The sequence below is a fragment of the Bufo gargarizans genome, chromosome 4 (assembly GCF_014858855.1).
Source record: "Bufo gargarizans isolate SCDJY-AF-19 chromosome 4, ASM1485885v1, whole genome shotgun sequence".
Lineage (NCBI taxonomy): Eukaryota > Metazoa > Chordata > Amphibia > Anura > Bufonidae > Bufo > Bufo gargarizans.
This window is the reverse complement of record NC_058083.1, coordinates 460,774,326-460,793,561: the sequence shown is the minus strand read 5'-3', so window position 1 is coordinate 460,793,561 and position 19,236 is coordinate 460,774,326. Positions and strand designations below refer to the sequence as shown.

Below are 19,236 nucleotides of genomic sequence, written 5' to 3'. Positions count from 1 at the left end.
AATCAAAAAAATAAAAAATTATCGCCATAGCAATGATGTTGTAAGTCAATGAACCATGTAAGTCTTAAAGGGGTTGTCCCATGATTAATATAAAAAATGAATATCAGACATCATATAGTACATAACCCCTGGAAACGAGCAGTGTATAATGTGATGGAAAAATGAATTCCGCCAGCAAAGGAGGCAATATGGACAATCACAATACATTAGTAAGTGGCTTGTATCAACTTTCTCTACATGATAAATTCCATTTGCTGAAGTGAGACAATTCCTTCAATCAAACTACAAAATACGTATTCCATGTTTTTTGCTGGACCTGAAGACAGATCAAGCATCCGCTTCCTGGTCTGACATCATTTATTAAAAACTGAAATGAAGTATCCCAACTTTGCCACCATAGTATCTTCTAACACAATCTCCACAGATACCTTGTCAGATTATTGGTCACTGCCCTCTTTACTTACTTTTTTTTGCTGTCTCTTCTGGCTGTCTTTTCCAGGATTGCCCGCCTCCTTAAGTAATCGTTCTGAATTTCATTATACTTAGTGGTGTGCTCCTTGATAAGGTCCGTGGTTTTCTTATGGTGCTTTTTTACAAGATCCTTCATTTCCTTGTAATGTTTCTTCTGCAATTTAACAAAGGACTTTTGCTGTTTCAGTTCGTCGATGGTCTGAGCTTCCACTTCTACAAGAGAAAAAAAGATACTTAAGAGTTCTTACTATACGAATGCTTTCGGAAGATCTAGCTGGTGTAAGGAGAATTTCAGGCAATGCTCCCTGGGAAAAATATACAAATGAGCTGTCCTCCAGAATGAAGAAACTGGCTTTCGAGTGCATACATAAGTAGATACCCATTAAGGAGCCTCTCTCTGGTTTGGCTGTTATCCCTGTTATCCCTAGTTTCAAAACTCATTAATGGGTCCGACATGGGCTTACTGGGTAGCTACCTATAGGTGGCACTAGAGGGATGGTTTTCTTTACTCTGGAGGAGAACTACAGATAAGTAAGCACCAACATCAGAGGGTTAACGCATTAGGGGGAATCTACACAACTATATCCATTTTATGGTCCATAAATCGTGAATGTGGTCTATGTGCACCCTATATTTTTCGATGCGGGCTTATTGAAAAAATATATAATAATGGGAAGGTGCTCAAACAAACATGTGCAGATGTGTTTTTAATATAGAAATACATTTTTAAAAAAGCTAATAACTAAATATTATTTAAATGGATGCGTAGATACATTAAAAATAGGTGTAATCTCATATAACTTTACCAGTTCGTCTATCAAACTGCGGTTCCTGCAGTTACGCCGTTATGAGATTACGCCTATTGTGTTTTTATGTATCTAGGCATCCATTTAAATAATATTTTGTTCTTTGCTTATTTTTTTTATTTCTATATTAACCCTTTCTACCCCAGGCCAGTTTTCACCTTCCTGCCCAGGCCATTTTTTGCAAATCTGACATGTGTCACTATGGCTCCTTTCACACTAGCGTTCGCTGGTCCGCTCGTGAGCTCCGTTTGAAGGAGCTCACGAGCGGACCCGAACGCAGCCGTCCAGCCCTGATGCAGTCTGAATGGAGCGGATCCGCTCAGACTGCATCAGTCTGGCGGCGTTCAGCCTCCGCTCCGCTCGCCTCCGCACGGACAGGCGGACAGCTGAACGCTGCTTGCAGCGTTCGGGTGTCCGCCTGGCCGTGCGGAGGCGTGCGGATCCGTGCGGATCCGTCCAGACTTACAATGTAAGTCAATGGGGACGGATCCGTTTGAAGATGCCACAATATGGCTCAATCTTCAAGCGGATCCGTCCCCCATTGACTTTACATTGAAAGTCTGGACGGATCCGTCCGAGGCTATTTTCACACAGACGGAGCCTCCGTCTGCATTATTATGAGCGGATCCGTTCAGAACGGATCCGCCCGAACGCTAGTGTGAAAGTAGCCTTAATGTGGTAATAACTTTGAAACGCTTTTACTTATTCAAGCCATTCTAAGATTGTTTTCTTGTGACACATTGTACTTTATGACAGTGATAAATTTTAGTCAATATATTTCACCTTTATTTATGAAAAAAAAACAAATTTACTAACAATTATTAAAAATTCACAATTTTCAAAATTTCAATTTCTCTGCTTTCAAAACAGAAAGTGATACCTCATAAATATTTATTACTTAAAGGGGACCTTTCACCAGAAAAAAGTATCTAAACTGACTATACAGACGTGTAGAGTGGCGCCCAGGGATCCACCTGCACTTACTGTTATCCCCGGGCGCCGCTCCGTTCTCCGGTTATAGCCTCCGGTATGTTCATAGTTAAGCTCCACCCAGGGGAACCTGCCGGCGTCTCTTTCTCCTATGCTGTAGCGCTGGCCAATCGCAGCGCTCAGCTCATAGCCTGGCTATGAGATGAGCGCTGCGATTGGCCAGCGCTACAGCATAGGAGAAGGAGATCGCGGCACGTTCCCCTGGGTGGAGCCTAACTATGAACATACCGGAGACTATAACCGGAGAATGGAGCGGCGCCCGGGGGTAACAGTAAGTGCAGGGGGATCCCTGGGTGCCGCTCTACACGTCTGTATAGTCAGTTTAGATACTTTATTCTGGTGAAAGGTCTTCTTTAACATTCCCCATATGTCTACTTTATGTTGGCATCATTTTTAGAACGCTGAATTTTAGAAGCAATTCTTAAAATTTTTAAGAACATTTTCAAAACCCACTTTTTAGGACGAGTTGAGGTCTGAAGTCATTACATAGTGAAACCCCCCATAAATTACCCCATTCTAGAAACTACACCCCTCAAGCTACTCAAAACTGATTTTACAAACTTTGTTAACCCTTAAGGTGTTCCACAAGAATTAAAGGAAAATAGAGATGAAATTTCAAAATTTCACTTTGTTGGCAGATTTTCCATTTTATTCAATTTTTTCCTTTAACACATTGAGGGTTAGCAGCCAAACAAAACTCAATATTACCCTGATTCTGAGGTTTACAGAAACACCCCACATGTGGTCGTAAACTGATGTAAGGGCGCACTGCAGGGCGCAGAATAAAAGGAAAGCCATATGATTTGTGGAAGGCAGATTTTGTTGGACTGGTTTTTAGATGCCATGTCCCATTTTAAGCCCCCTTGACACACCCTTACAGTAGAAACTCCCAAAAAAGTGACCCCATTTTGGAAACTAGGGGATAAGGTGACAGTTTTATTGGTACTATTTTGGGGCACATTATTTTTAATTGCTCTATATTACATTTTTTGTGAGACGAGGTAAACAAAAAGTGGCAGTTTTGGCACCGTTTTTATTTTTATTTTTTAAAACATTCATCTGACAGGGTAGATGTGCTATTTTTATAGAGCAGGCTGTTACGGACGCAATGATATCAAATAAGTCTGCTTTCTATGTTTGTTTCAGTTTTACATAATAAAGCATTTTTGAAAAATAAATGTTTTTGTTTCTACATTTTCTTAAAGCCATATATATATTTTTTTTCTGCTGATTGTCTTGTGCAGGGGCTTATTTTTTTGCAGGAAGAGTTGACGTTTTTACTGGTACCATTTTTGGGTACATATGATTTTTTGATCATTCATTAATACACTTTCTGGGGCAAGGGACGGAAAAATTGCTAATTTTGGCACCGTTTTTATTTATTTATTTTTCCAGCGGTCATCTGATATTTTTATAAAGCAGATCGATACGGACATGGCAATGCCTAATATGTATACTTTTTCTTCTTTATTTAAGTTTTACACAATAATAGAATTTTTTAAACCCAAAAAATTATGTTTTAGTGTATCCATATAAAACAGTTTGTTTGTCCAGCTCACCTCTTCGGCATATCCTATCCCGTGTGCTCGGAATCCAACCAGCGAGTCCTTGGATGATTCAATGATAAAAAGAAAAAAGGCGCCTGCACTGCAATTTTTTTCTCGTAACAACTATGGAGAAGGTCTCCGAAATGCGTAAACATTTGCTTGTTTTTTAACTTGTCTGCACTTGATATTGTTACGGAAATAAAGAGGAAGATTTTATTAAGAAAAAAATTGCAGTGCCAGAACCTTTTTTCTTTTTATTACTGTATCCATAGTCTGAGAGCCATAGCTTTTTTATTTTTGACCGATTGTCTTAGGTAGGGTCTCCTTTTATGCGGGATGAGGTGACGGTTTGATTGGTACTATTTTGGAGGCATACTCCTTTTGATCGCTTGGTGTTGCAATTTTTGTGATGTAAGGTGACAAAAAATGGCTTTTCGGCACAGTTTTTTTTTTTATGGTGTTCACCTGAGGGGTTAGGTCATGTGGTATTTTTATAGAACAGATTGTTACAGATGCGGCAATACCTAATATGTATACTTTTTATATTTATTTCACTTTAACACAATAATAGCATATTTGACACAAAAAAATGATGTTTATTGCAGGGATGGGCAACCTGTGGCTCTCCAGCTGTTGTAAAACTACAACTCCCACCATGCCCTGCTGCAGGCTGATAGCTGTAAGCAGTCTGGGCATGCTGGGAGTTGTAGTTTTGCAACAGCTGGAGAGCCTCAGGTTGGCCATCCCTGTTTTAGTGTCTCATGTTCTGAGTGCTATAGTTTTTTATTTTTTGAGCGATTTTATTATGTAGGGGCTCATTTTTTGCGGGATGAGGTGACGGTATCATTTTGTGGGACATACACCTTTTTGATCACTTGGTGTTGCACTTTTCTGTGATGTAAGGTGACAAAAATGGCTTTTTTGACACAGTTTTTATTTTTTTATGGCGTTTATCGGACGGGGTGAATCATGTAATATATCTATAGAGCCAGTCGTTATGGACGCGGCGATACCTAATATATGTGATTTTCTTTTTTTTTCAATTTTTTATTATCAAATCAGGGGAAAGGGGGCGTTTTTCTTTTTTCACTTGAAACTTTTTTTTATTAAAAACACAGTTTTTTTTACTTTTTTAAAAATTTATTTCTGACTTTAACTTTTGGGTGTCTGATTCCGTCTGCAATGCATTACAATACTTCTGTATTAGGCCCCATGCACACAGCCGTTGTTCACAGCCGTGTGCGGGCCGTGGAACCGCGGCCTGGATCCCTTCCTGTGAGCTGGAGCGCACGGCGTCACTGGTTGCTATGACGCCGTGCGCCTATAATTGCATTGCCTGTTAGTGTATTACACAGAGTAATACACTAACAGGTTGCCTAGGAGACCCAGCCTGAGATGTTTTCTACGCGCCACAGTGGAAGGGGAGCCATAATGGTCTGGGGTGCTTTTTCCTTCAGTGGAATAATGGAGCTTCAGGAAGTGCAGGGGCGTCAAACGGCCACTGGCTATGTCCAGATGTTGCAGAGAGCATTCCTCATGACTGAGGGCCCTCGTCTGTGTGGTAACGACTGGGTTTTTCAAGAGGTCAACGCTACAGTACACAATGCCCGCAGGACAAGGGACTTCTTCCAGGAGAATAACATCACTCTTTTGGCTAATCCTGCGTGTTCCCCTGATCTAAATCCAATTGAGAACCTTTGGGGATGGATGGCAATGGAAGTTTACAAAAATTTACAACAGTTCCAGACAGTAGATGGCCTTCGTTTGGCCGTCTTCACCACTTGGAGACATGTTCCCACTCACCTCATGGAAACACTTGCATTAAGCATGCCGAAACAAATTTTTGAAGTGATCAACAATAACGGCGGAGCTACTCATTACTGAGTTCATGTTTGGAAGTTGGATTTCTGTTTTGGGGGGGTTTAGTTTTTTTTTGGAGGTGTGGTCCTAAACTTTTTATCAGTTGAAAAACAGCCTGTTTTAGTTTATTTGTTGTTTTCATTAAATTGAATGCTCAAAAAATGTTTTGTCTCACACACATTTATTCTTGTTGCATGTTGAAGCTCTACTTGGAACCTTGTTAAGATCCAGCCATGCTAAATATGATTTTTTGCCATTTTTCAAGTGGTCTTAAACTTTTGATCAGGACTGTATTTAATAAAAAATTTGAAATTTTATTTTTATATAAATACTTTTGTCCAACTGGTTTCAGGTAGTAGAGTGCCCCCCTACTTCTATTATGTTCTATAATCTGCAGTTCGGCCTCACTGATGTGGACAGTACAAGGATTGCGACCACATAGAAATGAATGTGCAATCCGCAAAAAATTGGATTGGACATGGACTGAAAATATGGTTGACAGTGTAACTCAGTCAACCCAACAGTGTAACAAGCTTTGCTCATTAGTAAACTAAGCCAACGCAATAAGCTTGTGTGTTAATGTGCCAGGAATTACCTTAAATTCTGCTAAATCTGTCATTTCTAAGTTGAAGCACCAGTACATTCCACCAATCCCTCTACTGCATGTGACTGACAACTTTGGATCTCCACAAGGGCTTGAAAATCTAGCGTTGTCACTTATCTACTAAGCAAAGCTTCTAATATGTTCAAGCCAACAGTGAATGCAGTTGGAAGGTGACAATGCTAGATTTTATAGGTCTTCTGTGGAGATCTAGTATTGTCAGTCATATTCAAAAGGATCCATAGCATGTACAGATCTGTACTTTTAGTACTGTATTAAAGGGGTTGTCTCATTAATACAACTTTCCCCTATCCACAGGGTAGGAAATAAGTGTCTGATATGGGGGATTCTGACCTCTGAGGCCCACATTGATCATGAGAACGAGGGGCTCAGGAATGGAGCAGCAGTCCCATAGAGTTGAATGAAGTGGCAGAACTGCATGAGTGTTTGCCGCTCCATTCAAACAGTGAGCATGTGGCCAAGGAATAAGTACCAGTAAGTTTAATGGGACAACCCCTTTAATACAGCGCACAGCACACATCGATTTAGTGTGGCACTTCTAATGCAAATTGTATTAAAATGTTGATCTGGCAGCTGCTACATCTGTGCTCTACAAACATACTGATATATTAATTGGCTTCCTATGAAATCGTCCTTAGTGTTCATTCAGTCTAGACTGAGCCCCAACGGGGACAGAGACAGATGTCAGTGGTGAAATTTCTTCTAGGAGGGCTCTTCGTGTGGATCTCACTTTTCATTAGTTATGTATCTATGCTTTCTTTCATTCCTTTTTCCGGCATTAATAGATTCCTGTTACTCAAACACAGGAACCTATGAGCCAACCCCAATTTTTAATACATGCATGGCAGACTACCATCCAAAGTGAGGTAAGTGGGGTTAAAAGGATCACTCCCATCTTGTAAAGTGATGGCACATTGCTACCATATTCCATCCCTTTACGATTGGTGAGTGTCCAACATTTGTGTCCTCCTCAACCATAAAATGATGAGGATGTAGAACTGGTTTAGTTATGTGTGGCATTCACTGTTTTCCCCCCGCACAGTGGTGCCCAGGACATCCATTATGCAGGGACCTGCATCACCGAATGCAGAAGTTGTACCCTCATTGATTATAAAGTGATGGCATATCCTAGAGATTTGCCCTCGCTTTACAAGATAGCAAACATCTTGTTGGATGCAGCAAAGTGTATATGCAAAATGACAACAGACAAGTCGAGCAAGATTACATATCCTCTAAATGCTATAGATATAAATGCAAGTCAGCCTGTAATATAGATGACCATTCAGTAGTTAAAGGACATCTGTCAGCAGATTTGTACCTATGAAACTGGTTAACCTGTTACATGTGCGCTTGGCAGTTGAAGTCAAGGTTTTGGACCCATGTTCGTATGTGACCGCACTGCTGAGAACTTTTTTTATTTATGCAAATGAGCCTCTAGGAGCAACAGGGGCGTTACCATTACACCTAGAGGTTCTGCTCTCTCTGCAACTGCTGCACCCTCTCCACTTTGATTGACAGGGCCAGGCAGTGAAAACATCATCACTTCGTGGTCCGGTCAATCAAATCTGAGAGGGTGCGGTAGTGTGGTAGAGCAGAGCCTCTAGGTGTAATGGTAACGCCCCTGTTTCTCCTAGAGGCTCATTTGCATATATTAAAACTTAAATTTTCTCAGCAATGCAGACACATATGAACATGGGACCAACACAGATGTCTTCAGCAGCCAAGCGCACGTGTAACAGGTCAGAGAGTTACATAGGTACAAATCTGCTGACAGATGCTCTTTAACATGTACCCTTGGGGATGAATTCAAATCATGCATTTTTTTTCACCATATGAAGCTTAATTTACCTGTTAAAACACTCATTATGAGGTCCTCAGCAGGTGCAGTTTTAGCAGGAACTTTTACAGAACCTAGAAGAAAAAGATAACTTTCTCATATATTAATCAGGATCAATGCCCCCCATAGTAAATTAACACATCATTCCAAAGTTTGAAATCATCTTGCAAAAATTAGGACATATATTGATAATAGAGATGAGCAAAATGCAGCCGGTTTGCCAAATTTTTCCCAAAAATCGCTTCGATTCATTCGCGGTGAATCACAGTTAAAAAACAGCTATTTCCTGGCTGCAGAGAGCCTTTATAGTGGTGTAGAATAATGTGCCTTGCAGTAACACACATAGGGAGTCTGCTGTGGTAGTGAAACAATACTGTGAGTCAGTATGACACGCAGATGACAGGCGTCGCTCTTAGAATCACTGCACACTTCACTTATTTCAGCAGTTACGGGGCCAAAACTAACCAAATAACTGAAGTGTGAACTCAGCCTTACAGGTCAATGTCAGTACCAAGAAGAAGCGCACTCCTTTTACACCGTCGTCAGCTGATTCCACATAGATGTCTACAGAACCTGTTCTATTAAACTCTTATACAAGTAGAGCCCCCCCGACAGAGTGGAGAGGGTGTCAGCAGTAAGTTTGTGTTGACGTCACTGATTAATTTGCCCTTCCTCTGATCCGTTACAACAAAAAATTGATCCTGTCTGTTGAGCATCCGCCTTCACTTGGTTAGCATTTGGTCAGTAATCCATCAGTATTGCCAATGTAAAAAAAAACAGGAGTGGATCTCAAACAGAGATGACATGTGAACCGAATATTTGCATGTCTTCTGTGTTTTGTACCCACTCCTGCTTTTGGCTAACAAATCATAAGCCAATTCTGATGGGACCATACAGGCCTTAAAGGATAACCGTCACATTTAGACCCTAATTTCAATTTTCATATATATAGTTACTAGTAACATGATATTCCAGAATCTGTTACTATTAGACTGACTTACCCCATATTTAATAAGATTCAGCCCTTAGCAACCAGTCTGCATAAAACTGCAATTTCACTATTCAGTGAATAGTCCTGCCTGCCCTCATTACCCACAATGCATTGAGCTCCTCACAGATGGCAGATCTCCCTTCCCTGGTCTGCACTGCTTCAACTCTGCATTCTCCTGCTCTGCTGAGTGAGGGAGCGTCTGCCAAGCACAGGGACAGGGAGAAGTGCACACAGCCCAGGCACTGTTATCAGCTGCTAGGGAGGACCTGGCTTTAATCATTTACTTACAGTCCCTGGCTGTCAGTAATGTGAGCCTGTATCAAGAGATAGACGGACCATGCCTAGCAACCCTATTTTAACCACTTCAGCCCCGCTAGCTGAAACCCCCTTCATGACCAGAGCACTTTTTACACTTCGGCACTACACTCCTTTCACCGTTTATCGCTCGGTCATGCAACTTACCACCCAAATGAATTTTACCTCCTTTTCTTCTCACTAATGGAGCTTTCATTTGGTGGTATTTTATTGCTGCTGACATTTTTACTTTTTTTGTTATTAATCAAAATGTAACGACTTTTTTGCAAAAAAATGACATTTTTCACTTTCAGCTGTAAAATTTTGCAAAAAAACCGACATCCATATATAAATTTTTCACCAAATTTATTGTTCTACATGTCTTTGATGAAAAAAAAATGTTTGGGCAAAAAAAAAATGGTTTGGGTAAAAGTTATAGCGTTTACAAACTATGGTACAAAAATGTGAATTTCCGCTTTTTGAAACAGCTCTGATTTTCTGAGCACCTGTCATGATTCCTGAGGTTCTACAATGCCCAGACAATAGAAAAACCCCACAAATGACCCCATTTCAGAAAGTAGACACCCTAAGGTATTCGCTGATGGGTATAGTGAGTTCATAGAACTTTTTATTTTTTGTCACAAGTTAGCGGAAAATGATGATGATTTTTTATTTTATTTTTTTCTTACAAAGTCTCATATTCCACTAACTTGCGACAAAAAATAAAAAATTCTAGGAACTCACCATGCCCCTCACAGAATACCTTGGGGTGTCTTCTTTCCAAAATGGGGTCACTTGTGGGGTAGTTATCCTGCCCTGGCAATTTAGGGGCCCATATGTGTGAGAAGTACTTTGCAATCAAAATCTGTAAAAAATGACCGGTGAAATCCGAAAGGTGCACTTTGGAATATGTGCCCCTTTGCCCACCTTGGCATCAAAAAAGTGTCACACATCTGGTATCGCCGTACTCAGGAGAAGTTGGGAAATGTGTTTTAGGGTGTCATTTTACATATACCCATGCTGGGTGAGAGAAATATCTTGGCAAAAGACAACTTTTCCCATTTTTTTATACAAAGTTGGCATTTGACCAAGATATTTTTCTCACCCAGCATGGGTATATGTAAAATGACACCCCAAAACACATTCCCCAACTTCTCCTGAGTACGGAGATACCAGATGTGTCACACTTTTTTGCTGCCAAGGTGGGCAAAGGGGCACATATTCCAAAGTGCACCTTTCGGGTTTCGACGGTCATTTTTTTACACATTTTGATTGCAAGGTACTTCTCACACATTTGGGCCCCTAAATTGCCAGGGCAGTATAACTACGCCACAAGTGACCCCATTTTGGAAAGAAGACACCCCAAGGTATTCCGTGAGGGGCATGGCGAGTTCCTAGAATTTTTTATTTTTTGTCGCAAGTTAGTGGAATATGAGACTTTGTAAGGAAAAAAGGAAAAAAAAGAAAAATCATCATTTTCCGCTAACTTGTGACAAAAAATAAAAAATTCTAGGAACTCGCCGTGCCCCTCACGGAATACCTTGGGGTGTCTTCTTTCCAAAATGGGGTCACTTGTGGCGTAGGTATACTGCCCTGGCAATTTAGGGGCCCAAATGTGTGAGAAGTACCTTGCAATCAAAATGTGTAAAAAATGGCCTGCGAAATCCGAAAGGTGCACTTTGGAATGTGTGCCCCTTTGCCCACCTAGGCTACCAAAAAGTGTCACACATCTGGTATCGACGTACTCAGGAGAAGTTGGGGAATGTGTTTTGGGGTGTCATTTTACATATACCCATGCTGGGTGAGAGAAATATCTTGGCAAAAGACAACTTTTCCAATTTTTTTATACAAAGTTGGCATTTAACCAAGATATTTCTCTCACCCAGTATGGGTATATGTAAAATGACACCCCAAAACACATTGCCCAACTTCTCCTGAGTACGGCGATACCAGATGTGTGACACTTTTTTGCAGCCTAGATGCGCAAAGGTGCCCAAATTCCTTTTAGGAGGACATTTTTAGACATTTGGATCCCAGACTTCTTCTCACGCTTTAGGGCCCCTAAAAAGCCAGGGCAGTATAAATACCCCACATGTGACCCCACTTTGGAAAGAAGACACCCCAAGGTATTCAATGAGGGGCATGGCGAGTTCATAGAATTTTTATTTTTTTGCATAAGTTAGCAGAAATTGTTTTTTTTTGGTTTTTTTCTCACAAAGTCTCACTTTCCGCTAACTTAGGACAAAAATTTCAATCTTTCATGGACTCAATATGCCCCTCAGCGAATACCTTGGGGTGTCTTCTTTCCGAAATGGGGTCACATGTGGGGTATTTTCTACTGCCCTGGCTTTTTAGGGGCCCTAAAGCATGAGAAGAAGTCTGAAATATAAATGTCTAAAAATGTTTACGCACTTGGATTCCGTGAGGGGTATGGCGAGTTCATGTGAGATTTTATTTTTTGACACAAGTTAGTGTCAAAAAAACAAACAAACAAACAAACAAACAAAAAAAATATATATTTCTGCTAACTTGAGCCAAAAAAATGTCTGAATGGAGCCTTACAGGGGGGGGGGGGTGATCAATGACAGGGGGGTGATCAATGACAGGAGGGTGATCACCCATATAGACTCCCTGATCACCTCCATCATTGATCACCCCCCTGGTAAGGCTCCATTCAGACGTCCGTATGATTTTTACGGATCCATGGATACATGGATGGGATCCGCAAAACACATGCGGACGTCTGAATGGAGCCTTACAGGGGGGTGATCAATGACAGGGGGTGATCAATGACAGGGGGTGATCAGGGAGTGTATATGGGTGATCACCCCCTGTCATTGATCACCCCCCTGGTAAGGCTCCATTCAGACGTCCGCATGATTTTTACGGATCCATGGATACATGGATCGGATCCGCAAAACACATGCGGACGTCTGAATGGAGCCTTACAGGGGGGTGATCAATGACAGGGGGTGATCAGGGAGTGTATATGGGTGATCACCCCCTGTCATTGATCACCCCCTGTAAGGCTCCATTCAGACATCCGCATGATTTTTACGCATCCATGGATACATGGATCGGATCCGCAAAACACATGCGGACGTCTGAATGGAGCCTTACAGGGGGGTGATCAATGACAGGGGGTGATCAGGGAGTGTATATGGGTGATCACCCCCTGTCATTGATCACCCCCTGTAAGGCTCCATTCAGACGTCCGCATGATTTTTACGGATCCATGGATACATGGATCGGATCCGCAAAACACATGCGGACGTCTGAATGGAGCCTTACAGGGGGGTGATCAATGACAGGGGGTGATCAGGGAGTGTATATGGGTGATCACCCCCTGTCATTGATCACCCCCTGTAAGGCTCCATTCAGACGTCCGCATGATTTTTACGGATCCATGGATACATGGATCGGATCCGCAAAACACATGCGGACGTCTGAATGGAGCCTTACAGGGGGGTGATCAATGACAGGGGGTGATCAGGGAGTGTATATGGGTGATCACCCCCTGTCATTGATCACCCCCTGGTAAGGCTCCATTCAGACGTCCGCATGATTTTTACGGATCCATGGATACATGGATCGGATCCGCAAAACACATGCGGACGTCTGAATGGAGCCTTACAGGGGGGTGATCAATGACAGGGGGTGATCAGGGAGTGTATATGGGTGATCACCCCCTGTTATTGATCACCCCCTGTAAGGCTCCATTCAGACGTCCGCATGATTTTTACGGATCCATGGATACATGGATCGGATCCGCAAAACACATGCGGACGTCTGAATGGAGCCTTACAGGGGGGTGATCAATGACAGGGGGTGATCAGGGAGTGTATATGGGTGATCACCCCCTGTCATTGATCACCCCCTGTAAGGCTCCATTCAGACGTCCGCATGATTTTTACGGATCCATGGATACATGGATCGGATCCGCAAAACACATGCGGACGTCTGAATGGAGCCTTACAGGCGGGTGATCAATGACAGGGGGTGATCAGGGAGTGTATATGGGTGATCACCCCCTGTCATTGATCACCCCCCTGGTAAGGCTCCATTCAGACGTCCGCATGATTTTTACGGATCCATGGATACATGGATCGGATCCGCAAAACACATGCGGACGTCTGAATGGAGCCTTACAGGGGGGTGATCAATGACAGGGGGTGATCAGGGAGTGTATATGGGATGATCACCCCCCTGTAAGGCTCCATTCAGACGTCCGCATGATTTTTACGGATCCATGGATACATGGATCGGATCCGCAAAACACATGCGGACGTCTAAATGGAGCCTTACAGGCGGGTGATCAATGACAGGGGGTGATCAGGGAGTGTATATGGGTGATCACCCCCTGTCATTGATCACCCCCCTGGTAAGGCTCCATTCAGACGTCCGCATGATTTTTACGGATCCATGGATACATGGATCGGATCCGCAAAACACATGCGGACGTCTGAATGGAGCCTTACAGGGGGGTGATCAATGACAGGGGGTGATCAGGGAGTGTATATGGGATGATCACCCCGCTGTAAGGCTCCATTCAGACGTCCGCATGTGTTTTGCGGATCCGATCCATGTATCCAAGGATCCGTAAAAATCATACGGACGTCTGAATGGAGCCTTGCAGGGGGGTGATCAATGACAGGGGGGTGATCAATGACAGGGGGTGATCAGGGAATATATATGGGTGATCACCCGCCTGTTATTGATCACCCCCCTGTAAGGCTCCATTCAGACGTCCGCAAGTGTTTTGCGGATCCGATCCGTGTATCCATGGATCCGTAAAAATCATACGGACGTCTGAATGGAGACTTGCAGGGGGGTGATCAATGACAGGGGGGTGATCAATGACAGGAGGTGATCAGAGAATCTATATGGGTGATCACCCGCCGGTCATTGATCACCCCCTGTAAGGCTCCATTCAGACGTCCGTATGTGTTTTGCGGATCCGATCCATGTATCTGTGGATCCGTAAAAATCATACGGACGTCTGAATGGAGCCTGACAGGGGGGTGATCAATGACAGGGGGGGTGATCAGGGAGTTTATATGGGGTGATCAGGGGTTTATAAGGGGTTAATAAGTGACGGGGGGGTGTAGTGTAGTGTTTGGTGCGACTTCACTGACCTACCTGTGTCCTCTGGTGGTCGATCCTAACAAAAGGGACCACCAGAGGACCAGGTAGTAGGTATATTAGACGCTGTTATCAAAACAGTGTCTAATATACCTTTAGGGGTTAAAAAAAATCACATCTCCAGCCTGCCAGCGAGCGATCGCCGCTGGCAGGCTGGAGATCCACTCGCTTACCTTCTGTTCCTGTGAGCGCACGCGCCTGCGTGCGCGCGTTCACAGGAAATCTCGGGTATCGCGAGATGACGCGCCGATGCGTCCAGGAGGAACAAATCAACCACCTCCCGGACGCATCGGCGCGTTAGGCGGTCGGGAGGTGGTTAAGCACAGGTAAAAGTAGGCAGTACAGGAAACAAAAATGTGGAATTAAGGGGTAATTGAATACACAGTGAAAAGTTGAAATAGGGCCACCAAGGTGATATTAATCACCACAATCCAATACTCCAATACAAAAAAAATACGACAGTTATCCTTTAAAGCTGCTACACAGACAGGATCCGTTGTGCGTCTCATTTTTCCTTCCTTCTGACAGATCAGAAGAAGTGTCAAATAAATGATAATGTCATCCAGGCCGAAAGCCAAAATCGTGGACCAGTCATGAAGTGGGGAAAGGTGGGAACAGCATGAGAAGTCCACAGAGTGGATCTATGACATAGTGGTGAGGTGGAAGCAGCATGAGGGGACCACAGAGTGGCCCAATGACAGAGTCTGGAGGTGGCAGCAGCATGAGTAGGCCACAGAGTGGCACAATGACAAAGTCTGGAGGTGGCAGCAGCAGCATTAGGAGGAGGCCACAGAGTGGCACAATTACAGAGTCTGGAGGTGGCAGCAGCATGTGGAAGCCACAGAATGGCACAAGAACAGAGTATGGAGGTGGCCGCAGCATGAGTAGGCCACAGAGTGGCACAATGACAGAGTCTGGAGTTGGCAGCAGCAGCATCAGGAGGAGGCCACAGAGTGGCAAAATGACTGAGTCTGGAGGTGGCAGCAGCACGAGTAGACCACAGAGTGGTACAATGACAAAGTATGGAGGTGGCAGCAGCGTGAGTAGGCCACAGAGTGGCACAATGACAGAGTCTGGAGGTGGCAGCAGCATGAGTAGGCCACAGAGTGACACAATGGACGAGTCTGTAGGTGGCAGCAGCATGAGTAAGCCACACAGTGGCACAATGACAGAGTCTTGAGGTGGCAGCAGCATGTGGAAATTACAGAATGGCACAATGACAGAGTCTGGAGGTTGCAGCAGCATAAGTAGGCCACAGAGTGGCACAATAACAGAGTCTGGAGGTGGCAGCATCAGGAGGAGGCCACAGAATGGCAAAATTACAGTCTGGAGGTGGTGGCAGCAGCATCAGAAGGAGACCACAGAGCGGCACATTGACAGAGTCTGGAGGTGGCAGTAGAAACAGGAGGCCAGAGAGTGGCACAATGACACAGTGTCGATCGACCAAGATACTTCTGGGGGAACCTGCCTCGCATAAACAGGCCTCTAGTAGCTATAGACATTGAGAAGACAAAGCGTCAAGATAGCTTTGAGCCCGATAGAGTCGCGAAGTTCATCAAGATATGTCACTAAAGATTTTACCGCATATAACCGCAGCGCTGACTAGAGAATAAATTTTGTTTTTCGACCGACATTCTTTAATAAAGACTTTACCACATATTACTACAGCGCTGAACGCTGAATAAAATAATTTTTGAACCGAAATAAGTCACAGAAGATTTACTGCATATAACTGCAGTGCTAAACACTGAATACAATTTGTTTTTCCACCGAAATAAGTCACAAAAGATTTTACCGCATATATAACTGCAGCGCTGAAAACTGAATAAAATTAGTTTTTCCACCAAAATATGTCAATAAAGAATTTACCGCATATAACTACAGCGCTGAACACCGAATATAATTTATTTTTCTACCGAAATACGTCACAAAAGATTTTACTGCATATAACTGCAGCGCTGAACGCTGAATAAAATCTGTTTTTTCACCGAAATACGTCAATAAAGAATTTACCACATATAACTACAGTGCTGAACGCTGAATATTATTTGTTTTTCCACCGAAATACATCACAAAAGATTTTACCGCATATAACAGAGCACAGAGATTGAGAGGGTCTTCGGATTCCACCCGCATTATACGGACGTCTCAGAAATGAACCGATGCTCCCAACAGCAGCTCCTGGGAAGGTCATGGAGCGTCCCTATCATCTGGCATCTATTCGCTCTGCTGAAGGATTATTTTGAAAGTGTGCAGAAGCCACACAGGGCCCCTACACTGCAGATTTATCATGGAGACATCATGAAGATTTTACTGCATATAACTACAGCGCTAAACGCTGATTACAATTAGTTTTTCCACCGAAATACATTACAAAAGATTTTACCGCATATTACTACAGCACTGAACGCGAAATAAATTTAGTTTTCGACCAAAATACTTCAATAAAGATTTTACCACATATAACCGCCACACTGACTGACTGCTACTTCTGTGAAGCCCTTCACCACTACTTCCAGGGTAGGTAGGCTGCTAAGAAGCAGGTGCTCTACCCCAGGTACGTTTGGCTCCTGAGCTCCCACTGCTGCCACCCTGCTGACTCCCAGCCATGCTTTCAACACATATAACTGCCAAAGTGAACTGAGAATATATTTTTTGTTTTGTACTGAAATAGGCCACTAAACGCTTTCAACACATTTAACCGCCGCCAACGTGAACTGAGAATGTACTTTTTTGTTTGTACTGAAATGGGCCACTAAACGCTTTCAACACATATAATGGCCGCCGACGTAAACAGAGAATGTATTTTTCTGTTTGTACTGAAATAGGCCACTAAATGCTTTCAACACATATAACCGCTGCCGACGTGAACTGAGAATGTATTTTTCTTTTTGTAATGAAATACAAAATAACACATATAACTGTCGCACTGACTGACTGCTACCGCCGCTATTTCCGTGAACCCCTGAACCACTACTTCCATTGTAGGTAGGCTGCTGCGAAGCAGCTGCTCTACCCAAGGCATGTTTGGCTCCCAACCTCCCACTGCTGCCACCTTGCTGACTCCCAGCCATGCTTTCAACACATATAACCGCCGACGTGAACTGAGAATATATTTTTCTTTCTGTACTGAAATAGGCCACTAAACACTTTTGCCACAAATAAGTGCACCATTGAAATGTGTATATTTTTTCTTTCTATAATAAAATAGGCCACTAAACCCTTTTGCCACAAATAACTGCACCAGTGAAGTGCGTATATTTTTTTATTTCTATAATAAAATAGGCCACTGAATGCTTTTGCCACAAATAAGTGCATCAGTGAAGTGCGTATATTTTTTTCTTTCTGTACTAAAATATGCAACTAAACCCTTTTGCCACAAATAACTGCACCAGTGAAGTACTTATATATTTTTCTTTTTTTACTGTAATATGCCCCTATACGCTTTGAACAGAAATAAATGCAGAAGTGAACTAAGAATATATTTTTCTTGCTGGACTGAAATAGGACACTATACGCTTTCACCAGAATTAACTATAGAAATGCAATGAGAATATATTTTTCTTGTTGTACTGGAATAAGACACTATATGCTTTGACCAGAAAAAACTTAGAGTGAAGTGCGTATATAAATTTTTCTTGTAGTACTGAAATATGCCCTTATACGCTTTCACCAGAAATAGCTGCAACAGTGCAGTGCGTATATACATATATATATATATATATATATATATATATATATATATATTTTGTTTACTGTAATACGCCACTATACACTTTCAACAGAAATAACTGCCAAAGTGAACTGAGAATATATTTTTCTTGTTGGACTGAAATAGGCCACTATACGCTTTGACCAGAAAAAAACTTAGAGTGAAGTGCGTACATATTTTTCGTGTAGTACTGAAATATGCCAATTTATGCTTTCACCATAAATAACTGCAACAGTGCAGTGCGTATATATTTTTCTTTTTTAAGTGAAATATGCCCCTATATGCTTTCACCATAAATAACTGCAACAGTACAGTGCGTATACATTTTTCTTTTTTTTACTGTAATACGCCCCTATACGCTTTCAACAGAAATAACTGCAGAAGTGTACTGAGAATATATTTTTCTTGTTGGACTGGAATAGGCCACTATAAGTTTTTACCAGAAAAAACGTAAAAGAGTGAAGGGCGTATATATTTTTCTTGTACTACTGAAATACGCCCCTATACGATTTCACCAGAAACAGTGTAGTGCGTATATATATATATATATATATATATATATATATATAGTACAGACCAAAAGTTTGGACACACCTTCTCATTCAAAGAGTTTTCTTTATTTTCATGACTATGAAAATTGTAGATTCACACTGAAGGCAACAAAAATATGAATTAACACATGTTGAATTATATACATAACAAAAAAGTGTGAAACTGCAAATATGTCATATTCTAGGTTCTTCAAAGCATCCACCTTTGCTTTGATTACTGCACTCTTGGCATTCTCTTTCTATCGCCCTTATTTTCGCCCTTACTTTCGCTCTTACTTTCGCCCTTACTATCTTTTTCTCCCTTACTTTCGCCCTTACTATTTTTTTCGCCCTTACTTTCGCCATTACTATCTTACTTTCGCCATTACTATCTTTTTTCGCCCTTACTTTCGCTCTTACTTTCGCCCTCACTA

At 42.3% G+C, this 19,236-nt stretch overlaps 1 protein-coding gene across 1 annotated transcript in view; it reads right to left on the bottom strand.

Moving 5' to 3' along the window:
• The window catches only part of PLCB1 (phospholipase C beta 1), an 882,984-nt gene that overhangs the window by 120,785 nt on the left and 742,963 nt on the right, over positions 1 to 19,236 (bottom strand). The window contains exons 25-26 of the mRNA XM_044292378.1: positions 8,145 to 8,207; positions 465 to 684 (exon numbers count right to left, since the gene is read on the bottom strand). Of these exons, the coding sequence (XP_044148313.1) occupies positions 465 to 684; positions 8,145 to 8,207 (283 nt within the window). The remainder of the gene's footprint in view (positions 1 to 464; positions 685 to 8,144; positions 8,208 to 19,236) is intronic.